Source organism: Anomaloglossus baeobatrachus, chromosome 3 (genome assembly GCF_048569485.1).
Source record: "Anomaloglossus baeobatrachus isolate aAnoBae1 chromosome 3, aAnoBae1.hap1, whole genome shotgun sequence".
NCBI lineage: Eukaryota > Metazoa > Chordata > Amphibia > Anura > Aromobatidae > Anomaloglossus > Anomaloglossus baeobatrachus.
The window spans coordinates 39,794,799-39,818,887 of record NC_134355.1 but is presented as its reverse complement, the minus strand read 5'-3'; the positions used below and the strand labels follow the sequence as shown (position 1 = coordinate 39,818,887).

The 24,089-nt window shown below is 56.2% G+C and overlaps 1 protein-coding gene across 2 annotated transcripts in view; it reads left to right on the top strand.

Annotated features, from left to right (window-relative positions):
• Positions 1-24,089, top strand: part of CENPF (centromere protein F) — a 105,205-nt gene that overhangs the window by 60,448 nt on the left and 20,668 nt on the right. Inside the window, exons 13-23 of one of the 2 annotated variants that reach the window (XM_075339139.1) lie at positions 6,287-8,458; positions 8,929-9,081; positions 10,962-11,138; positions 11,384-11,542; positions 12,336-12,512; positions 12,881-13,039; positions 13,969-14,145; positions 14,522-14,680; positions 18,209-18,385; positions 18,762-18,920; positions 21,332-21,499. In XM_075339139.1, the coding sequence (XP_075195254.1) occupies positions 6,287-8,458; positions 8,929-9,081; positions 10,962-11,138; positions 11,384-11,542; positions 12,336-12,512; positions 12,881-13,039; positions 13,969-14,145; positions 14,522-14,680; positions 18,209-18,385; positions 18,762-18,920; positions 21,332-21,499 (3,837 nt within the window). The remainder of the gene's footprint in view (positions 1-6,286; positions 8,459-8,928; positions 9,082-10,961; positions 11,139-11,383; positions 11,543-12,335; positions 12,513-12,880; positions 13,040-13,968; positions 14,146-14,521; positions 14,681-18,208; positions 18,386-18,761; positions 18,921-21,331; positions 21,500-24,089) is intronic. The other variant, XM_075339140.1, reaches the window with a different exon arrangement.

The window sequence follows — 24,089 nt, the reverse complement described above, 5'->3', positions numbered from 1 at the left end:
CGTCCAATTCCAGAGTTTCTTCCCAAGGTGGTATCTTCCTTTCATCTCAATCAGGATATCACTTTACCGTCTTTGTGTCCGCATCCAGTTCACCAATTCGAAAAGGGTTTGCATTTGTTGGACCTGGTGAGAGCACTCAGGATCTACATTTCCCGCACGGCGCCCCTGCGCCGCTCGGATGCACTCTTTATCCTGGTCGCTGGTCAGCGTAAAGGGTCGCAAGCTTCCAAATCCACCCTTGCGCGGTGGATCAAGGAACCAATTCTTCACACCTACCGTTCTGCTGGGCTTCCGATTCCATCTGGACTGAAGGCCCATTCTACCAGAGCCGTGGGTGCGTCCTGGGCATTACGGCATCAGGCTACGGCTCAGCAGGTGTGCCAGGCGGCTACCTGGTCGAGTCTGCACACTTTTACCAAACATTATCAGGTGCATACCTTCGCTTCGGCGGATGCCGGCCTAGGTAGACAAGTCCTTCAGGCGGCGGTGGCCCACCTGTAGGAAAGGTCTGCTTGACAGCCCTATCACGAGGTATTCTTTTACCCACCCAGGGACTGCTTTTGGACGTCCCAATTGTCTGGGTCTCCCAATTAGGAGCGACAAAGAAGAAGGGAATTTTGTTTACTTACCGTAAATTCCTTTTCTTCTAGCTCCAATTGGGAGACCCAGCACCCGCCCTGTTTTTTCTTAGGGATTTTGTTTTTCGGGTGCACATGTTGTTCATGTTAATAAGTTCAGTTCTCCGATGTTGTTTATCGGATTGAATTTGTTTTTGAAACAGTTATTGGCTTTCCTCCTTCTTGCTTTTGCACTAAAACTGAGGAACCCGTGATCCCACGGGGGGGTGTATAGCCAGAAGGGGAGGGGCCTTACACTTTTAAGTGTAGTACTTTGTGCGGCCTCCGGAGGCAGTAGCTATACACCCAATTGTCTGGGTCTCCCAATTGGAGCTAGAAGAAAAGGAATTTACGGTAAGTAAACAAAATTCCCTTCTTTGCTCCAGCCTTCGCAGCCGTGAGGGCACTCCAAGCTATCTCAGCTTCTCTGGCTGAGATTATTTCAGTTGCACATACATCTGCCACGCAGGTTGTGTCCTTCACTTCTCAGGCATAGGTTTTTTCGTTCTACGCCATGAACGCCGTTCCTGGACTCTGCGAGCCGTACAGCGGTAGCATCAACCAATTCAGTGGCAGTCTGCAGGGCCATGTGGCTACGTGACGGGAAGGCAGGCTCTGCTTCCGAGAAGTTCTTAACCGGTTTGCCATTTTCTGGCGACCGTTTGTTTGGCGAGCAATTGGATGAAGTTACTAGACAGTCTCGTCCTTGCCCCAGTCCAAGACCGATGGGTGAGAGACATTCTGTCTCACGGTTACAGGATACAGCTCTGCTCTCGTCCTCAGACTCGTTTCTTCAGAACATCTCCGCCCCCCGACTTTTTCAGGCGGTGAACACTCTGAAGCATCGATGTCACAAGGAGACTTCCTAGCATCAATTGACATCAAGGATGCTTATCTCCATGTGCCGATCGCACCCGAGCTTCAACGCCTTCTGCGTTTCGCCATCAGGGACGAACACTTTCAGTTCGTGGCACTGCCATTCGGCCTGGCGACAGCCCCACGGGTCTTCACCAAGGTCATGGCAGCAGTGGTGGCGGTCCTACAGGGCCACTCGGTGATCGCTTACCTAGACGATCCTCTAGTCAAGACACCCTCCTGGGTGGCATGTCAACACAACCTGACCATTGCTCTGGAGACTCTCCAGGGATTCGGGTGGATCATCAAAATTCCAAGGTCAAAACTGACACCGACCCAATCACTGACTTATCTCGGGAGGGAGTATTATACTCTCTCAGCGATAGTGAAGCTTCCGCTGCATAGTCAGCGTTCACTACAGACAGGGGTGCAATCTCTCCTTCGGGCCCAGTCACCCCTTGAGGCGCCTCATGCACTGTCCCAGGAAGATGGTGGCAGCAAGGGACGCAGTTCCCTTGCGCAGTTTCGTTTGCGTCCGATTCTATCGGACACCGCAAATGGGACAGGAGGTCGACGTCCCTAGGCAAGAACGTCTCTCTTTCCCTTGCAGCAAAACCTCTCTTCAGTGGTGTCTTCTTTCCACTTCCTGGGCGAAGGAAAAATCCTTCCGGCCCCCAGCCGGGGCTGGGGGTCACGACGGACGCGAGTCTGTCAGGGTGGGGAACGGTCTTCCTCCACCACTCGGCTCAGGGAACCTGGACTCCGACAGAGTCCTCCCCTCGGTTCAATGTTCTGGAGATAAGGGCAGTGGATCTAGCCCTAAGGGTGTTCCAGCGGTAGCTGGACGGCAGGCAGATCCGAATTCAGTCGGACAACGCCAAGGCAGTTGCGTACATCAACCACCAGGGCGGCACACGCAGTCATCAAGCTTTCCGAGCAGTTCGGCGGATTCGGCTGTGGGCGGAAGCCACAGCCTCCAACATCTCCGCAGTTCACATCCCGGGCGTAGAAAACTGGGAAGCAGATTTTTCTCAGTCGCCAGGGCATGGACGCAGGGGAATGGTCTTCACCCGCACGTGTTTCTAGAGATCTGTTGCCGTTGGGGAACGCCGGACGTCGATCTAATGGCGTCTCAGCACTACAACAAAGTCCCGGCATTCATGGCTCGGTCCAAGGATCACAGAGCTCTGGCGGCAGACGCGCTAGTTCACGACTGGTCGCAGTTTCGACTGCCTTATGTATTTCCTCCTCTGGCACTACTGCCCAGAGTGTTACGCAAGATCAGGTCAGATTGTCGCCGCACCATCCTCGTTGCTCCAGACTGGCCGAGGTGATCGTGGTACCCGGATCTGTGGCACCTCACGGTGGGTCAACCGTGGACTCTCCCAGACCGACCAGACTTGCTGCCTTAAGGGCCATATTTCCTTCTGAATTCTACGGCTCTAATCCTCACTGTGTGGTGGCTCCTAGCGTCATCAGGGATATCTCCAGATGTCATTGCCACCATGAGACAGGCCAGGAAACCAACGTCCGCCAAGATCTATCACAGGACTTGGAGGATCTTCTTATCCTGGTGCTCTAATCAGGGTTTTACTCCCTGGCCATTTGCCTTGCAAAGGGTGGCCTTCCTAGTGGCAGTCACATCACTCAGAAGAGTATCTCAGCTGGCAGCGCTGTCATGCAAAGCCCCCTTCCTGGTGTTTCACCAGGATAGGGTGGTTCTACGTCCGGTCCCGGACTTTCTCCCTAAGGTATCCCCGTTTCGTCTTACCCTCTTTGGGTCCGCATCCAGTTCACCAATGTGAAAAGGATTTGCATTTATTAGATCTGGTGAGAGCACTCCGGCTCTACATTTCTCGCACGGCGCCCCTGCGCCGGTCTGATGCGCTCTTGTCCTTATCGCGGACCAGAGTAAGGGATTTCAGGTTTTCAAGTCAACCTTGGCTCGGTGAATCAAGGAACCGATTCTTGAAGCCTACCGTTCTGTTGGGCTTCCGATTCCTGCAGGGCTGAAGGCCCATTCTACCAGAGCCGTCGGTGTCCTGGGCATTGCGGCACCGGGCTACGGCTCAGCAGGTGTGTCAGGCAGCTACCTGGTCTAGTGTTACGAACCGGCGCCGCCATAGCCGCAAGCAGCCTGCTGCGGTTCCTGTTGCGCCCAGGCGCCGGCTGCCGTTCTTGGCCGTGCCTCGGGTCGTCCAGTTGGCTGTTCCTTCCACCACGTCTAAGTGTGGAGAGGCGGCTAGTGCGCATGCGTGCGCCGATTTACCCCAGCTAGAGTTTAAGTCCGGTGTTTTGCCTAGTGAGCATGCTCAGCCTGTTTGTGTTATGTCTGAGACTAAGTCCTCAGTTCAGGCTATTGAGCATGCTCAAACTGATAGTCTGCTTTCTAAGCCTGTGGCTCAGGCTACTGAGCATGCTCAGACACTTAGTGCATCAGAGGCTAGGTCCGGTAAGGACCTCACTGAGCATGTCCGTGAGGTGGCAGGCCCTGATAGGGCAGAGGGTGTCAGGTGTCCTGATGACGTGGCAACTCCGGACTGGCTCGCAGAGGCCCGCCCCTATGATCTGGCACCTCAGTATTGGTCGTCAGACGATGACTGGTGAAGTGTTTGGGGCGTGGCTGCCATAAGGTCATCAATGACGTGGCGGTTCCGGATAGGTCGCATGTGACGTCACTGATGACATGGCACTCTGCTATTGGACCTTGGTGGTTCCACCCTGGGTTTGAGGTGGACCCAGGTTATAAAAGGGGCTGGAGACAACATGGAGGTGCGCAGTCTTCACTTTTGCTCAGTCAGAGCACACCTCCATGTTAGAGCCTCATTGCGGCATAAGCCTATGTTGGGAAGTGGTAGGTAGGGTTAGGCGAACGGTGCCTGTCACGCCAAGATTCGTGGCTCGGCACATCAGGGTCAGGCGCCGTGCTTCCCTCCTGCCGTTCCAGTCTTGCTATAGCAGCCCAGTGGCGTTAACTGGGCTGCGGCTGCTGTGCTTCCTGTCCGATTGTGCCCCCTACGCACACGGACAACGCACCTGCTGCGCCACCTGTCCGATTGTGCCTCCTACGCACACGGACAACGCACCTGCTGCGCCACCTGTCCGGTTGTGCCCCCTATGCGCACGGACAGCGTACCCCAGGACCCCTGTGGAGTTAACAGGGTGTTCCTTATCCTCCTCGGCTTCCCGGTCAACGCTACTGGTGTACCCATTTGGCCTGACGTGTCCTACACACACGTGGCCAGTCAAGAGGTGGCCAGAAACGCTAATCGGAGGACCGCTCGGCCTGACGTGTCCTACACACGTGGCCGACAGGGCGCTTTCGTGGCGGTCTTCCGGTCAACGCTACCTGGTTACCACCCGGCCTGACGTGTTTCCTGCACACGTGGTTGGTGTGGCGCTAGGTGCACCAAAACGCTAGTCGGGTTGTCGTCCGGTCTGACGTGTCCCAACACACGTGACCGGTTCCCAGAGTTCCTGGGTTATCTCAGAGCCATCCAGCTCTATAGTCTCCGCCTAACCCTCAGGTGCCAGCAGCTCCTTTGTCATCTGGAGCACGGTGGGCCCCGACTGGCGATTAGGATATATACCCCCTGGTCCTAATCTGCCGGTTCCCCCGTAACATCTAGTCTGCACACTTTCACGAAACACTATCAGGTGCATGCCGATGATTCGGCAGATGCCAGCCTAGGTAGGCGACTCCTTCAGGCGGCAGTTGCCCACCTGTAAGAGGGGGCCGTTTTTCGGCTCTTTTTATCGAGGTATTCTTTTACCCACCCAGGGATTGCTTTTGGACATCCCAATTGTCTGGGTCTCCCAATGGAGCGACAAAGAAGAAGGGAATTTTGTTTACTTACCGTAAATTCCTTTTCTTCTAGCTCCTATTGGGAGACCCAGCACCCGCCCCTGTTCCCTTCGGGCTATTGTTCTTTTGCGTACACATGTTGTTCATGTTCAATTGTTCTTTTGGTTCATGGTTTCAGTTCTCCGAACATCCTTCGGATTGAATTTACCTTAGACCAATTTATAAGTTTCCTCCTTCCTGCTTTTGCACCAAACTGAGGAGCCCGTGATGCACGGGAGGGTGTATAGCAGAGGGGAGGGGTTACACTTTTTAAAGTGTAATACTTTGTGTGGCCTCCGGAGGCAGAAGCTATACACCCAATTGTCTGGGTCTCCCAATAGGAGCTAGAAGAAAAGGAATTTACGGTAAGTAAACAAAATTCCCTTCTTTTACGTTCTACAGATTGGCCTAGCTCTTATATACAGTATTCTGGAATGCCAAATCTAGTGGCAGGTTCCCTTAGAGCAGTCTTACCATATCAGGATAGAAACACTGGGGGGGCCCAGGAGAATGGGGGCCCTGTGAAATTACCTAGTTTGCACTCCCTTCCCCCTAATGCCAGTCCTGCATACCAGCCTGTCTCCTGTTCAATTCTTTTAGACTCCTGCAATTAGGAGACCTTTGGTTACATAATGGTCACATGACTGTAACGTCACCAAAGGTCCTCAAACAATCGTAACCTCAGAATACAAACGTTGGGGTCCCTAGGAGAGTGATGACCCTGAGAATTTGCACACTTTGACTCCCCTTAATGCCCTCCCTGACTGTAACTAAGGCTTATATTTCAAGTATACTTCAAAAATACTGCTAGGGCTTTTTTCGGGGTAGGTCTTATTTTTGGGGAAACACTGTAGTTGCAATAATGCATTTAAAATAGAATATATTTCCTTTTTAATGAGTTCTATAGAATTGTTGGTATCTTTTTTATATTTAATTTTTTCTCTCCCCTCTTTTTTTTTTTTCTTGTTAGATGACCATGTGCACCGTTCTGCCCATAGGACGACTTTCTCTTGGCAGCCATGAATTGCAAGCCTGTAGACAGTTAAACCAGAGTCCAAAAGTTTTGAATAAAAGTGTAGATGAGAATATAACGGAGAGAGTTAATTCTGAAAGTCCAACCGAAAAAGAAGAAAATTCCTCCCGAGAGCGTAAAAGACGGAAAGGTGGGAGTGGAGCCCATGTAGACAACGTGGACTTTCAAGATGCGTCTCGTAGTCTCCATGTAAAGGCTGAAGAAGAGCAGAAGCTTTCTCGGCGTCTTACGGAACAAGAAGAGATTAACCAAAATTTGGTAGCGGAAATAAAAGATCTGTCGGTCCAAGTTGAAATGTTACGGGACGAGCTTCTTAAAAAAGACCAAGAAATTGAAGACGTCTGTAATAAAGCGAAAGGTTTTGAAGTCGAAAGATCAGAATTGCTAGGAAGAATAGAGTTGATCTCTCATGAGTCGGCCAATAAGCTTGTCGAAATTGAAAAAGAGCTTAATAATTCATTGAATGCAATGGAAATACTAAACTCGAAGATATCCGAACTGTCAAGTGTACAAGAGAGTCTAGAGATCTCCGAGAAAAAATGGAAAGAAGATTGCCTTCAAACAGAAATGGAGCTGAAGAGGATTAAATCCGAAAAAGCAAATATTGAGAACCACGCTCTGTCTCTAGAAGCGGAGCTGGATGCCCTTCAGTCTAAGTGGCAGAGCTTACAAGAGGAAAGCGAAGAAGTCCTAAGATCTTTTAATGAGGTTCGAGAGAATCTTAATAATGTCGTTGCCGAGAAATGTCAACTAAATCAGAAAGTGGAGAGTTTAGTCGAAGAGAAGGAAGAGCTCGAGCAAATGCATAAAAAGCTTAAGACAAGGGAAGAAGAGTTGGAATCTATTAGGTTAAGCTCGAAAGACCTGATAAAGATATTAGAAGCCGAATTACAAGCCGTGAAGGAGGAATTTAAGGCTGCAAAATTGACCGCTGAACAGTTGACCTCAGAACGGGATTTTCTGATGAGCTTGAAAGATACTGAAAAGATGCAAGTTGAAGAGTTGCAGAATCAGATCCTAAAATTTGAGGAAGAAAAGAAAGTCCTGGTGAACGAGCAAGAAGATCTCCAGTTACAAGTCAGCACAACACAGGCGAAAAATGAGAAGCTTTCGAGAGCTCTGGAACGGTGTCAATGTGAGAAACTTGAGCTGGGCGGCAGCTTGAATTCTGCTCAGGAGGAGGTTACGCAAATGCGTACCGGAATTGAAAAACTCAAGATAAAGATCGAAGCCGATGAGAGAAAGAAGAGCCGTTGGATGGAGAAGCTAAAAGAGAGCGAGCGTAAATTTGACAAATTGAACGACCGGATTGAGTCTTTGGAACGAGAATTGGTCATGTCCGAAGAGAATTTGGAAAATGCCATCCTGCAAACGGAGACAGCGAAGGAGGAATTAGAAGAAGTCAAGGAGCAAAAAGCCACTTTCGAAATGGAATTGAAGAGTTTAAGGAAGAAGCTTAAAGAACTGGAAGAAGAACTTCAGAGCAACCGGGAGAAAGTGGTGGAGTTGGAAGCCACAATTGCCACCGTTACGGAATCTCTGGAGAACAGAGAAATTGAACATACCCAGTTTATGGACAACTCCAAAAAACAACAGGGTCTGCTTCAAGCGGAGCTGGAAGAGATACTTAAACAAAAATCTCTTACTGACCAAAAATATGAAACCGCCATGGCCGAATGTGCCGAGGCCTCATCCAAGATGGAGCAGGAGAAGGAACAATTGCTACAAGAATTGGACAAGGCCCAGATGTCCAGCAACGCCCTTGAGATGACTCTTCAAAAAGTTACTTTGGAACAAGAAGAATGTAAACTTCTGCTGGAGGAAAAGACTCGACAATTGGTGGCCCTCGAGGGCCAAATTAAAGACGCAGAGGAAAGGGAAAAGAAGTATTCTTCACAAGTCTCCCGGTTCGACGTCGAATGTGAAAATTTGAGGAATAGTAACAAGAGTTTACAGACGGATTTACAAGACTTGGAGGAGAAGGTTCGGAATATTTCGGTGGAGAATGAGACTCTTCAGGCCACCATTGCTGGTGTGAACGCCTCCTGTAGTGATCTTGAGACACAGATCGAATCCACAAGATCTGAAAACCTGACTCTTCAAAATAAGGTAAAGTTTTCTCAAGTTTTTTTTTCCATCTTTTTTATTGATTTTTAAACTCTTGACTGTTCTTTGCTCCTATTAGAGGAGGCAGGAGACACATCTCTACTAGGATGATTTTTGGATATTGCTTGAGTTTTAAGACGCAAGTCCCTAATTCTGTTTTACTTCCCCTATTTTTACTTTTGGAAATTAATAGTTTTTTAGTGTCGTCTCCATCATATGGTGATCTAAGAATCTAAAATGAAAATTAAGGACGCCTCCACCTTTTCACAATTTTAGACTTGTTTGTTTACTGTATTTATATTCTTACTAGCGGTGAAGACGATGGAGGCTCCTAGATAGAAAGTCGATGGAGATTTTTAACCAAGACGTTTCATAAATGTGCTTATTTTTTCTCCTTTTGTTGCATTGGAGGGCGGCATAGACTGTAATTGATACCTTCCTGATTTACCACCTTTATCTTTTCTTCTCCGCAGGTGGCAGAGCTGGAAGAAGATTGCCTTGTATTGCAGAACAAACTACAAGAGGCCGATCTACATGTCAACAATATTCAGGAGCAGAACTGCCGAGAGCGGAGAGATCTGGATGAAGAGCTGCAGGCGATCAGGAGGCAGCAAGACGACAGCAGAGTAAGTTAGGGTACCATCACACTTTAGCGACGCAGCAGCGATCCCACCAGCGATCTGACCTGGTCAGGATCGCTGCTGCGTCGCTACATGGTCGCTGGTGAGCTGTCAAACAGGCAGATCTCACCAGCGACCAGTGACCAGCCAGCAGCGACGTGCAAGCGACGCTGCGCTTGCAGGGAACTGGCGTCTGGAAGCTGCGGACACTGGTAACAACGGTAAACATAGGGTATGGTTACCCGATATTTACCTTGGTTACCAGCGCACACCGCTTAGCGCTGGCTCCCTGCACTCGTAGCCACAGTACACATCGGGTTAATAAGCAAACCTTTTCTTATTTACCCGATGTGTAATCCGGCTATGCGTGCAGGGAGCCTGCACTGAGCGTGAGAGCTGCAGACGCTGGTAACGAAGGTAAATATCGGGTAACCACCTTCGTTACCCGATGTTTACCTTGGTTACAGCTTACCGCAGGCTGCCAGACGCCGGCTCCTGCTCCCTGCACATTCAGATCTTTGCTCTCTTGCTGCCACACACAGCGATCTGTGCTTATCAGTGGGAGAGCAAAGACCAAAAAATGACCCAGCACTGTGTGTAACGAGCAGCGATTTCACAGCAAGGGCCAGGTCGCTGCTCAGTGTCACACACAGCGAGATCGCTAATGAGGTCACTGCTGCGTCACAAAAACCATGACTCAGCAGCGATCTCGTTAGCGAGCTCGCTGTGTGTGAAGCACCCCTTAAGGCCCAGTCTCATACAACGACTTACCAGCGATCCCGAAAACGATGCGACCTGATAGGGATCGCAGGTAAGTCGCTGGGAGGTCGCAGGTGAGATGTCACACAGTCAGATCTTACCAGCGATGCAGAACAATACAGATCACAGTAGCGACCTGTATAACGATCTCAGCAGTCACTGTGACCCTGTCACACAGTGTCAAACACAGCGATGTGTCCTGCCCAGCAGACCATCGCCTTTGAAGAAAATGGCCTGGACCATTCTGCAATGACCGGCGACCTCACAGCAGGGGCCTGATCACTGGTAGATGTCCCACATAACAAGATCGTTAACGGGATCGCTACTGTGTCACGGAAACCGTGACTCAGCTGTGATCTCGCTAGCGATCTCGTTATGTGTGAGGGTACCTTTACTCTTCACTACAAGAATGTTGGGGAAATTAACTTGTGTAAAATATGCCAATTAGTGCTAAAAGACAATCACCTCCTATATATAGTAGATAACACATAGATAACACAGGATCCACCATTCACAATAGGTGATATCACAGCTCACCTCCTCCTCCTGTACAATGACTGATAACCAGGGCCAGACTGGGACTAAAATTCAGCCCTGGCATTTGGAGGTGCACAGGCCCACTTGTCACTTTGTGAATGTGTAATATCTTTGTGCACTTGTAGGCTGTGTCCAGTATTAATGTTGCCCGGCGTGCAAACTGCTGAGGAGAGTGGCGGTGACTGTAGAGTGAGCGGATCAGTACAGGGACCAGCCCACTACAGGGACCAGCCCTTCTGGCATTTGCCAGAATTGCCCTATGGCCAGTCCGGCCCTGTTGATAACACCTCTATATACAGTAGATAATACAGGATCCACCACTCACAATAAATGATATCACAGCTCACCTCCTCCTTCTGTACAATGACTGATAACACCTATATACAGTAGATAACACTGGATCCACCATTCACAGTAGGAGGTGGCACAGCTTTGTGTTTGCCGCTCCTGTGAGTGCGACTGTGCTGCTCCTGTGAGTGCAGCTGTGCTGCTCCATGTGCTGCTCTGTTGGATATTGGGGTGCGGGGGTGCTGTGATACCCCAGTAGTGATGCTTTGTATATATATATCAGTGCTGTCCGCTCTCCGCAGGCTCAGCTCCTGACGGCTACGACAGAGGCAGCAGAGATGAAGACGTCTGTAGCTTCCCTCCAGAAGGAGCTGGAATCTCAGGCCCAGAAACACAAGGAGGATATAATGGAGCAGGAGCGGCGTCTCCTCCAGGCGGAGTCCGGTCACCACTCGCTGCTGGAGGAGCGGAGGAAGCGGGTGAGCGAGCAACATCTGCTGAAAACACTGACGACATACAACGCCGATCATTCTACACCGGACAACACCACACATCACCCCGGTGTCTGCAGTGTATGAGCCGCACTGGTGGCCATTATTACACAGCTGCCTCCAACAGCAGCAACCGGAGCTGAACTCTGAGCGCTGCTTTATAACCACATACACTAGACATTTTGGAATTTTTTTTAGAGCAGTATCAGAACAGATCCTTTCTTCCCCTGCAGGACGGGGATCTGGCGAGCTGTCAGGAGAAGGTGACGTCTCTGGAAACGCTTCTTATCGCTCACCAGCAGGAGGTGGAGGGGTTAAGAGCCGCCAATGGGAGATTGAGTGAATCATTGTGTAAAGCTCAGGAGCGGCTGGAAGGAGTGTCAGCTCTGGAGGTGAGTGTGGACCCGGCGGACGCGTTGCCATATAATTTGCTGATCCCTGTATATAATGGGATTTTCTATCTCTTTACACCTCTCGTTGGGGCAGATGTGTTGAGCGGCACATATAGTGCCTGTATAGGATCACACCGGGTGCTCGGCCGGCGGGGGCTGCTCCTTTCCTGGAGCTGTATGCACCAGGCGGTATTACGGCTGTATGATGCCCAAGGCGGTATTAGGGCTGTATGCACCAGGATCAGAACGCAAAATGATGGTGCAACCCTTGAGCCAATCTTTATACAGGCCGGGTCACGTGTTGCGGCTGCCAATACTTGTCATGTCTGTGATGACTTCGAAAGTGCCCACAGCCTAAAAGCTTGTTGGCTGCCTGTGCTGCTCCTGTGAGTGCGGCTGTGCTGCCCCTGTGAGTGCGGCTGTGCTGCTCCTGTGAGTGCGGCTGTGCTGCTCCTGGGAGTGCGGCTGTGCTGCTCCTGGGAGTGCGGCTGTGCTGCTCCTGGGAGTGCGGCTGTGCTGCTCCTGGGAGTGCGGCTGTGCTGCCCCTGGGAGTGCGGCTGTGCTGCCCCTGTGAGTGCGGCTGTGCTGCCCCTGTGAGTGCGGCTGTGCTGCCCCTGTGAGTGCGGCTGTGCTGCCCCTGTGAGTGCGGCTGTGCTGCCCCTGTGAGTGCGGCTGTGCTGCCCCTGTGAGTGCGGCTGTGCTGCTCCATTGGATATTGCGGTGCGGGGGTGCTGTGATACCCCAGTAGTGATGCATTGTGTGTATATATATCAGTGCTGTCCGCTCTCCGCAGGCTCAGCTCCTGACGGCTACGACAGAGGCAGCAGAGATAAAGACGTCTGTCGCTTCCCTCCAGAAGGAGCTGGAATCTCAGGCCCAGAAACACAAGGAGGATATAATGGAGCAGGAGCGGCGTCTCCTCCAGGCGGAGTCCGGTCACCACTCGCTGCTGGAGGAGCGGAGGAAGCGGGTGAGCGAGCGACATTACACCGACACCACACATCACCGATCATTCTACACCGGACAACACCACACATCACCCCGGTGTCTGCAGTGTATGAGCCGCACTGGTGGCCATTATTACACAGCTGCCTCCAACAGCAGCAACCGGAGCTGAACTCTGAGCGCTGCTATATAGCCACATAAATATCAGTGTTAGCGGCACAGAATAGGAGAAATCATGGGGCCACTGATGCGTCACAATGGCAAGTAGCGGCCCCTGTAGCCACCATCTTGGTCCTCCTAATGAAGCCCACCTGCGGGAGATGAGGGTTGTCACTAGACATTTTGGAATCTTTTTTAGAGCTATATCAGAACAGATCCTTTCTTCCCCTGCAGGACGGGGATCTGGCGAGCTGTCAGGAGAAGGTGACGTCTCTGGAAACGCTTCTTATCGCTCACCAGCAGGAGGTGGAGGGGTTAAGAGCCGCCAATGGCAGATTGAGTGAATCGCTGTGTAAAGCTGAGGAGCGGCTGGAAGGAGTGTCAGCTCTGGAGGTGAGTGTGGACCCGGCGGACGCGTTGCCATATAATTTGCTGATCCCTGTATATAATGGGATTTTCTATCTCTTTACACCTCTCGTTGGGGCAGATGTGTTGAGCGGCACATATAGTGCCTGTATAGGATCACACCGGGTGCTCGGCCGGCGGGGGCTGCTCCTTTCCTGGAGCTGTATGCACCAGGCGGTATTACGGCTGTATGATGCCCAAGGCGGTATTAGGGCTGTATGCACCAGGATCAGAACGCAAAATGATGGTGCAACCCTTGAGCCAATCTTTATACAGGCCGGGTCACGTGTTGCGGCTGCCAGTACTTGTCATGTCTGTGATGACTTCGAAAGTGCCCACAGCCTAAAAGCTTGTTGGCTGCCTGTGCTGCTCCTGGGAGTGCGGCTGTGCTGCCCCTGGGAGTGCGGCTGTGCTGCCCCTGTGAGTGCGGCTGTGCTGCCCCTGTGATTGCGGCTGTGCTGCCCCTGTGAGTGCGGCTGTGCTGCCCCTGTGAGTGCGGCTGTGCTGCCCCTGTGAGTGCGGCTGTGCTGCCCCTGTGAGTGCGGCTGTGCTGCCCCTGTGAGTGCGGCTGTGCTGCCCCTGTGAGTGCGGCTGTGCTGCTCCTGTGAGTGCGGCTGTGCTGCTCCTGTGAGTGCGGCTGTGCTGCTCCTGTGAGTGCGGCTGTGCTGCTCCTGGGAGTGCGGCTGTGCTGCTCCTGGGAGTGCGGCTGTGCTGCCCCTGTGAGTGCGGCTGTGCTGCCCCTGTGAGTGCGGCTGTGCTGCCCCTGTGAGTGCGGCTGTGCTGCCCCTGTGAGTGCGGCTGTGCTGCTCCTGTGAGTGCGGCTGTGCTGCTCCATTGGATATTGCGGTGCGGGGGTGCTGTGATACCCCAGTAGTGATGCTTTGTATATATATATCAGTGCTGTCCGCTCTCCGCAGGCTCAGCTCCTGACGGCCACGACAGAGGCAGCAGAGATGAAGACGTCTGTCGCTTCCCTCCAGAAGGAGCTGGAATCTCAGGCCCAGAAACACAAGGAGGATATAATGGAGCAGGAGCGGCGTCTCCTCCAGGCGGAGTCCGGTCACCACTCGCTGCTGGAGGAGCGGAGGAAGCGGGTGAGCGAGCAACATCTGCTGAAAACACCGACGACATACAACGCCGATCATTCTACACCGGACAACACCACACAACACCCCGGTGTCTGCAGTGTATGAGCCGCACTGGTGGCCATTATTACACAGCTGCCTCCAACAGCAGCAACCGGAGCTGAACTCTGAGCGCTGCTATATAGCCACATAAATATCAGTGTTAGCGGCACAGAATAGGAGAAATCATGGGGCCACTGATGCGTCACAATGGCAAGTAGCGGCCCCTGTAGCCACCATCTTGGTCCTCCTAATGAAGCCCACCTGCGGGAGATGAGGGTTGTCACTAGACATTTTGGAATCTTTTTTAGAGCTATATCAGAACAGATCCTTTCTTCCCCTGCAGGACGGGGATCTGGCGAGCTGTCAGGAGAAGGTGACGTCTCTGGAGACGCTTCTTATCGCTCACCAGCAGGAGGTGGAGGGGTTAAGAGCCGCCAATGGCAGATTGAGTGAATCGCTGTGTAAAGCTGAGGAGCGGCTGGAAGGAGTGTCAGCTCTGGAGGTGAGTGTGGACCCGGCGGACGCGTTGCCATATAATTTGCTGATCCCTGTATATAATGGGATTTTCTATCTCTTTACACCTCTCGTTGGGGCAGATGTGTTGAGCGGCACATATAGTGCCTGTATAGGATCACACCGGGGGCTCGGCCGGCGGGGGCTGCTCCTTTCCTGGAGCTGTATGCACCAGGCGGTATTACGGCTGTATGATGCCCAAGGCGGTATTAGGGCTGTATGCACCAGGATCAGAACGCAAAATGATGGTGCAACCCTTGAGCCAATCTTTATACAGGCCGGGTCACGTGTTGCGGCTGCCAATACTTGTCATGTCTGTGATGACTTCGAAAGTGCCCACAGCCTAAAATCTTGTTGGCTGCCTGTGCTGCTCCTGTGAGTGCGGCTGTGCTGCTCCTGTGAGTGCGGCTGTGCTGCTCCTGTGAGTGCGGCTGTGCTGCTCCTGGGAGTGCGGCTGTGCTGCTCCTGGGAGTGCGGCTGTGCTGCCCCTGTGAGTGCGGCTGTGCTGCCCCTGTGAGTGCGGCTGTGCTGCTCCTGGGAGTGCGGCTGTGCTGCTCCTGGGAGTGCGGCTGTGCTGCCCCTGTGAGTGCGGCTGTGCTGCCCCTGTGAGTGCGGCTGTGCTGCCCCTGTGAGTGCGGCTGTGCTGCCCCTGTGAGTGCGGCTGTGCTGCCCCTGTGAGTGCGGCTGTGCTGCCCCTGTGAGTGCGGCTGTGCTGCCCCTGTGAGTGCGGCTGTGCTGCCCCTGTGAGTGCGGCTGTGCTGCCCCTGTGAGTGCGGCTGTGCTGCCCCTGTGAGTGCGGCTGTGCTGCCCCTGTGAGTGCGGCTGTGCTGCCCCTGTGAGTGCGGCTGTGCTGCCCCTGTGAGTGCGGCTGTGCTGCCCCTGTGAGTGCGGCTGTGCTGCCCCTGTGAGTGCGGCTGTGCTGCCCCTGTGAGTGCGGCTGTGCTGCCCCTGGGAGTGCGGCTGTGCTGCTCCTGGGAGTGCGGCTGTGCTGCCCCTGGGAGTGCGGCTGTGCTGCCCCTGGGAGTGCGGCTGTGCTGCCCCTGGGAGTGCGGCTGTGCTGCCCCTGGGAGAGCGGCTGTGCTGCCCCTGGGAGTGCGGCTGTGCTGCCCCTGTGAGTGCGGCTGTGCTGCCCCTGTGAGTGCGGCTGTGCTGCCCCTGTGAGTGCGGCTGTGCTGCCCCTGTGAGTGCGGCTGTGCTGCCCCTGTGAGTGCGGCTGTGCTGCCCCTGTGAGTGCGGCTGTGCTGCCCCTGTGAGTGCGGCTGTGCTGCCCCTGTGAGTGCGGCTGTGCTGCCCCTGGGAGTGCGGCTGTGCTGCTCCTGGGAGTGCGGCTGTGCTGCCCCTGGGAGTGCGGCTGTGCTGCCCCTGGGAGTGCGGCTGTGCTGCCCCTGGGAGTGCGGCTGTGCTGCCCCTGGGAGTGCGGCTGTGCTGCCCCTGGGAGTGCGGCTGTGCTGCCCCTGGGAGAGCGGCTGTGCTGCCCCTGGGAGTGCGGCTGTGCTGCCCCTGTGAGTGCGGCTGTGCTGCCCCTGTGAGTGCGGCTGTGCTGCCCCTGTGAGTGCGGCTGTGCTGCCCCTGTGAATGCGGCTGTGCTGCCCCTGTGAGTGCGGCTGTGCTGCCCCTGTGAGTGCGGCTGTGCTGCCCCTGTGAGTGCGGCTGTGCTGCCCCTGTGAGTGCGGCTGTGCTGCCCCTGTGAGTGCGGCTGTGCTGCCCCTGTGAGTGCGGCTGTGCTGCCCCTGTGAGTGCGGCTGTGCTGCCCCTGTGAGTGCGGCTGTGCTGCCCCTGTGAGTGCGGCTGTGGTGCCCCTGGGAGTGCGGCTGTGCTGCCCCTGGGAGTGCGGCTGTGCTGCCCCTGTGAGTGCGGCTGTGGTGCCCCTGTGAGTGCGGCTGTGCTGCCCCTGGGACTGCGGCTGTGGTGCCCCTGGGAGTGCGGCTGTGGTGCCCCTGGGAGTGCGGCTGTGGTGCCCCTGGGAGTGCGGCTGTGGTGCCCCTGGGAGTGCGGCTGTGGTGCCCCTGGGAGTGCGGCTGTGGTGCCCCTGGGAGTGCGGCTGTGGTGCCCCTGGGAGTGCGGCTGTGCTGCCCCTGAGAGTGCGGCTGTGCTGCCCCTGAGAGTGCGGCTGTGCTGCCCCTGTGAGTGCGGCTGTGCTGCCCCTGTGAGTGCGGCTGTGCTGCCCCTGTGAGTGCGGCTGTGGTGCCCCTGTGAGTGCGGCTGTGGTGCCCCTGTGAGTGCGGCTGTGGTGCCCCTGTGAGTGCGGCTGTGGTGCCCCTGTGAGTGCGGCTGTGGTGCCCCTGTGAGTGCGGCTGTGGTGCCCCTGTGAGTGCGGCTGTGGTGCCCCTGTGAGTGCGGCTGTGGTGCCCCTGTGAGTGCGGCTGTGGTGCCCCTGTGAGTGCGGCTGTGGTGCCCCTGTGAGTGCGGCTGTGGTGCCCCTGTGAGTGCGGCTGTGGTGCCCCTGTGAGTGCGGCTGTGGTGCCCCTGTGAGTGCGGCTGTGCTGCCCCTGAGAGTGCGGCTGTGCTGCCCCTGTGAGTGCGGCTGTGCTGCCCCTGTGAGTGCGGCTGTGCTGCCCCTGTGAGTGCGGCTGTGCTGCCCCTGTGAGTGCGGCTGTGGTGCCCCTGTGAGTGCGGCTGTGGTGCCCCTGTGAGTGCGGCTGTGGTGCCCCTGTGAGTGCGGCTGTGGTGCCCCTGTGAGTGCGGCTGTGGTGCCCCTGTGAGTGCGGCTGTGGTGCCCCTGTGAGTGCGGCTGTGGTGCCCCTGTGAGTGCGGCTGTGGTGCCCCTGTGAGTGCGGCTGTGGTGCCCCTGTGAGTGCGGCTGTGGTGCCCCTGTGAGTGCGGCTGTGGTGCCCCTGTGAGTGCGGCTGTGGTGCCCCTGTGAGTGCGGCTGTGGTGCCCCTGTGAGTGCGGCTGTGGTGCCCCTGTGAGTGCGGCTGTGGTGCCCCTGTGAGTGCGGCTGTGGTGCCCCTGGGAGTGCGGCTGTGGTGCCCCTGGGAGTGCGGCTGTGCTGCCCCTGGGAGTGCGGCTGTGCTGCCCCTGGGAGTGCGGCTGTGCTGCCCCTGTGAGTGCGGCTGTGCTGCCCCTGTGAGTGCGGCTGTGCTGCCCCTGTGAGTGCGGCTGTGCTGCCCCTGTGAGTGCGGCTGTGCTGCCCCTGTGAGTGCGGCTGTGCTGCCCCTGTGAGTGCGGCTGTGCTGCCCCTGTGAGTGCGGCTGTGCTGCCCCTGTGAGTGCGGCTGTGCTGCCCCTGTGAGTGCGGCTGTGCTGCTCCTGTGAGTGCGGCTGTGCTGCTCCTGTGAGTGCGGCTGTGCTGCTCCTGTGAGTGCGGCTGTGCTGCCCCTGGGAGTGCGGCTGTGCTGCCCCTGTGAGTGCGGCTGTGCTGCCCCTGTGAGTGCGGCTGTGCTGCCCCTGTGAGTGCGGCTGTGCTGCTCCTGTGAGTGCGGCTGTGCTGCTCCATTGGATATTGCGGTGCGGGGGTGCTGTGATACCCCAGTAGTGATGCTTTGTATATATATATCAGTGCTGTCCGCTCTCCGCAGGCTCAGCTCCTGACGGCCACGACAGAGGCAGCAGAGATGAAGACGTCTGTCGCTTCCCTCCAGAAGGAGCTGGAATCTCAGGCCCAGAAACACAAGGAGGATATAATGGAGCAGGAGCGGCGTCTCCTCCAGGCGGAGTCCGGTCACCACTCGCTGCTGGAGGAGCGGAGGAAGCGGGTGAGCGAGCAACATCTACTGAAAACACCGACGACATACAACGCCGATCATTCTACACCGGACAACACCACACAACACCCCGGTGTCTGCAGTGTATGAGCCGCACTGGTGGCCATTATTACACAGCTGCCTCCAACAGCAGCAACCGGAGCTGAACTCTGAGCGCTGCTATATAGCCACATAAATATCAGTGTTAGCGGCACAGAATAGGAGAAATCATGGGGCCACTGATGCGTCACAATGGCAAGTAGCGGCCCCTGTAGCCACCATCTTGGTCCTCCTAATGAAGCCCACCTGCGGGAGATGAGGGTTGTCACTAGACATTTTGGAATCTTTTTTAGAGCTATATCAGAACAGATCCTTTCTTCCCCTGCAGGACGGGGATCTGGCGAGCTGTCAGGAGAAGGTGACGTCTCTGGAAACGCTTCTTATCGCTCACCAGCAGGAGGTGGAGGGGTTAAGAGCCGCCAATGGCAGATTGAGTGAATCGCTGTGTAAAGCTGAGGAGCGGCTGGAAGGAGTGTCAGCTCTGGAGGTGAGTGTGGACCCGGCGGACGCGTTGCCATATAATTTGCTGATCCCTGTATATAATGGGATTTTCTATCTCTTTACACCTCTCGTTGGGGCAGATGTGTTGAGCGGCACATATAGTGCCTGTATAGGATCACACCGGGTGCTCGGCCGGCGGGGGCTGCTCCTTTCCTGGAGCTGTATGCACCAGGCGGTATTACGGCTGTATGATGCCCAAGGCGGTATTAGGGCTGTATGCACCAGGATCAGAACGCAAAATGATGGTGCAACCCTTGAGCCAATCTTTATACAGGCCGGGTCACGTGTTGCGGCTGCCAATACTTGTCATGTCTGTGATGACTTCGAAAGTGCCCACAGCCTAAAATCTTGTTGGCTGCCTGTGCTGCTCCTGTGAGTGCGGCTGTGCTGCTCCTGTGAGTGCGGCTGTGCTGCTCCTGGGAGTGCGGCTGTGCTGCTCCTGGGAGTGCGGCTGTGCTGCCCCTGGGAGTGCGGCTGTGCTGCCCCTGGGAGTGCGGCTGTGCTGCTCCTGGGAGTGCGGCTGTGCTGCTCCTGGGAGTGCGGCTGTGCTGCCCCTGTGAGTGCGGCTGTGCTGCCCCTGTGAGTGCGGCTGTGCTGCCCCTGTGAGTGCGGCTGTGCTGCCCCTGTGAGTGCGGCTGTGCTGCCCCTGTGAGTGCGGCTGTGCTGCCCCTGTGAGTGCGGCTGTGCTGCCCCTGTGAGTGCGGCTGTGCTGCCCCTGTGAGTGCGGCTGTGCTGCCCCTGTGAGTGCGGCTGTGCTGCCCCTGTGAGTGCGGCTGTGCTGCCCCTGTGAGTGCGGCTGTGCTGCCCCTGTGAGTGCGGCTGTGCTGCCCCTGTGAGTGCGGCTGTGCTGCTCCTGGGAGTGCGGCTGTGCTGTTCCTGGGAGTGCGGCTGTGCTGCTCCTGGGAGTGCGGCTGTGCTGTTCCTGGGAGTGCGGCTGTGCTGCTCCTGGGAGTGCGGCTGTGCTGCCCCTGGGAGTGCGGCTGTGCTGCCCCTGGGAGTGCGGCTGTGCTGCCCCTGGGAGTGCGGCTGTGCTGCCCCTGGGAGTGCGGCTGTGCTGCCCCTGGGAGTGCGGCTGTGCTGCCCCTGGGAGTGCGGCTGTGCTGCCCCTGGGAGTGCGGCTGTGCTGCCCCTGGGAGTGCGGCTGTGCTGCCCCTGGGAGTGCGGCTGTGCTGCCCCTGGGAGTGCGGCTGTGCTGCCCCTGTGAGTGCGGCTGTGCTGCCCCTGTGAGTGCGGCTGTGCTGCCCCTGTGAGTGCGGCTGTGCTGCCCCTGTGAGTGCGGCTGTGCTGCCCCTGTGAGTGCGGCTGTGCTGCCCCTGTGAGTGCGGCTGTGCTGCCCCTGTGAGTGCGGCTGTGCTGCCCCTGTGAGTGCGGCTGTGGTGCCCCTGGGAGTGCGGCTGTGCTGCCCCTGTGAGTGCGGCTGTGCTGCCCCTGTGAGTGCGGCTGTGCTGCCCCTGGGACTGCGGCTGTGGTGCCCCTGGGAGTGCGGCTGTGGTGCCCCTGGGAGTGCGGCTGTGGTGCCCCTGGGAGTGCGGCTGTGGTGCCCCTGGGAGTGCGGCTGTGGTGCCCCTGGGAGTGCGGCTGTGGTGCCCCTGTGAGTGCGGCTGTGGTGCCCCTGTGAGTGCGGCTGTGGTGCCCCTGTGAGTGCGGCTGTGGTGCCCCTGAGAGTGCGGCTGTGCTGCCCCTGAGAGTGCGGCTGTGCTGCCCCTGAGAGTGCGGCTGTGCTGCCCCTGTGAGTGCGGCTGTGCTGCCCCTGTGAGTGCGGCTGTGCTGCCCCTGTGAGTGCGGCTGTGGTGCCCCTGTGAGTGCGGCTGTGGTGCCCCTGTGAGTGCGGCTGTGGTGCCCCTGTGAGTGCGGCTGTGGTGCCCCTGTGAGTGCGGCTGTGGTGCCCCTGTGAGTGCGGCTGTGGTGCCCCTGTGAGTGCGGCTGTGGTGCCCCTGTGAGTGCGGCTGTGGTGCCCCTGTGAGTGCGGCTGTGGTGCCCCTGTGAGTGCGGCTGTGCTGCCCCTGTGAGTGCGGCTGTGGTGCCCCTGTGAGTGCGGCTGTGGTGCCCCTGTGAGTGCGGCTGTGGTGCCCCTGTGAGTGCGGCTGTGGTGCCCCTGTGAGTGCGGCTGTGCTGCCCCTGTGAGTGCGGCTGTGGTGCCCCTGTGAGTGCGGCTGTGCTGCCCCTGTGAGTGCGGCTGTGGTGCCCCTGTGAGTGCGGCTGTGGTGCCCCTGTGAATGCGGCTGTGGTGCCCCTGTGAGTGCGGCTGTGGTGCCCCTGTGAGTGCGGCTGTGGTGCCCCTGTGAGTGCGGCTGTGGTGCCCCTGTGAGTGCGGCTGTGGTGCCCCTGTGAGTGCGGCTGTGCTGCCCCAGTAGTGATGCTTTGTATATATATATCAGTGCTGTCCGCTCTCTGCAGGCTCAGCTCCTGACGGCTACGACAGAGGCAGCAGAGATGAAGACGTCTGTCGCTTCCCTCCTTATCGCTCACCAGCAGGAGGTGGAGGGGTTAAGAGCCGCCAATGGGAGATTGAGTGAATCGCTGTGTAAAGCTGAGGAGCGGCTGGAAGGAGTGTCAGCTCTGGAGGTGAGTGTGGACCCGGCGGACGTGTTACCCTGTAATTTGCTGATCCCTGTATATAATGGGATTTTCTATCTCTTTACACCTCTCGTTGGGGCAGATATATTGAGCGGCACATAAAGTGCCCGTATAGGATCACAGCGGGGGCTCGGCCGGCGGGGGCTGCTCCTTTACTGTACCCCTATTTATTAGCAGTTTCAAGCCCATTTTTATAGGTTCTGGACAGTGCAGTAAATGGGGTCTAATAATTGTCTCTTTAGTGATCTTCCCCCTATTAGCCTCTGGCTTAGACTTTGCCCCGAGGGTCTGTGGGACCCAAACAGCTCATGGTTTACAGCAATGACCCCTCTTATAGGCTCCTTGCAGCAGCCCCCAGTCTTAAAGTGACGGCGTGACTATAGGACATCTCTGGGGGTCCGACCTCTGGGAAACCTGCCAATCATTGGAATGGGGGGCTTCACAGCTGCAGCCCCTTCATGTTCCGGATCAGTGAGGTCCTTCAGGTTGGATCCTCTGCGATTCTTGGAATGACCCTCCACCCCGGGACTGACATGGGACTGCTCTTTTCTTTTTCGCTCCTAATTGGGAGACCCAGACAATTGGGTGTATAGCTACTGCCTCCGGAGGCCGCACAAAGTACTACACTTAAAAGTGTAAGGCCCCTCCCCTTCTGGCTATACACCCCCCCGTGGGAGCACGGGTCCCTCAGTTTTTTGCTTTGTGCGAAGGAGGTCAGACACGCACGCATAGCTCCACTGTTTAGTCAGCAGCAGCTGCTGACTATGTCGGATGGAAGAAAAGAGGGCCCATACTAGGGTCCCCAGCATGCTCCCTTCTCACCCCACTTTCTGTCGGCGGTGTTTGTTAAGGTTGAGGTACCCATTGCGGGTACGGAGGCTGGAGCCCACATGCTGATTCCTTCCCCACCCCCATTAGGGCTCTGGGTGAAGTGGGACTTTACCGGTCTCCAGGCACAGGAGACCGTGCTCCATCCGCAGCCCCTGGAGAAGCCGCTGGATATGGAGCTGAGTATCGTCAGGGACATGGCCCTGCTCCGTCAAGGTACTCTGTGTCCCCGTGCATACGCGCGCACACCGCAGCGTTGCTGGGTGTGTTAGTGCGCCGGGGACATCAGCGCTGCTGCGCTTGTGCCATTTCCTCACTACAGCTCGGCTGAGTGGGTAGACCAGGGCGAACGGTCGCGCCGGCCGCTGGGGTCAGTCGCACTGTGACACGGCTGGGACTTGTGGTGCGCCGGGGACTTCCGCGCTGGCCATGCATATATCTCGGCCGCGCTTATTACTACAGTCCCCGGCTTTTGCGGCCTAGTTCGTCTCGTGCCCGCCTCCGCACCTGCCAGTCAGGAGGAGGGCGGGACGCTGTACAGAGCATCAGCGCTGAGGGCTGGAGTCTTTTTTACATACTCCAGCCCTCACACCAGGCACAGGGGGACGCAGTTTCCCGCACTTTTGTCTGTGGCACGCCCACGGTCCGCCCCTCTTCACAGGACGCCGGCAGCCATTCCTGCCTGCACGCTGAGCTGCAGAGGGGAGACGGGGAGACCCAGACACGGGATTCTACGGCCTCATACCCGCTGTTCAGCGGGCGGTAAGCAGCCCTCAAGGGCTCACCCCCACTTGTGCCGTTTGTGTACCTGGTATTTTGTGTTTGCAAATACTGACACTGTACGGTCGCTGGTGTTCTCGGCTATATACCCTCCTAGATTACAAGGAGGCAACAGCATGTCGTCCGCAAAACGCAAAGGTGCCAAGGCACAGACGTTATATGCTGCCTGTACCGCATGTGGGGCTGCTCTACCGGCAGGTTCCACTGACCCCCATTGTGTGCAGTGCTCGGCCCCTGTGACACTTGCACAGCCGGGGCCTCTGCTAGACGTGACCCAGGGAGAACCACCTGTGAATGCTGTCCAGGTGACAGGAACGGAGTTTGCAGCTTTTGCTGACAGATTGTCTATGACTATGTCTAAAATTCTTGAAACATTGCAGTCTAGACCAGTAACTCAGACCACGGACACTGTTGAATCATTGCTCCCTGGTCCCCCTCAGCTGGAACACTTCCGTGCTCCGGGGGTGTCACACGCACCCCAGGGTGACGTCTCTGACTCGGACGACAGTCCCAGACACCCTAAACGGGCTCGCTATGAGGGGCCCTCAACTTCGTCTCACTGGTCAGGATCCCAGCGGGATGAATCTATGGGTGATGAGGCGGATGTAACTGACCAGGATTCTGATCCTGGGACCGCTCTCAATCTGGATACACCGGATGGTGACGCCATAGTGAATGATCTTATAGCGTCCATCAATAAGATGTTAGATATTTCTCCGCCAGCTCCTCCTGCGGAGGAGTCAGCTTCACAGCATGAGAAATTCCATTTCAGATATCCCAAGCGTAAATTAAGCTCTTTTCTGGACCACGCTGACTTTAGAGACGCAATCCAGAAACACCACGCTTATCCTGATAAGCGGTTTTCCAAACGGCTTAAAGATACACGCTATCCTTTCCCCCCTGACGTGGTCAAGGGCTGGACCCAGTGTCCCAAGGTGGATCCTCCAATCTCCAGGCTTGCAGCTAGATC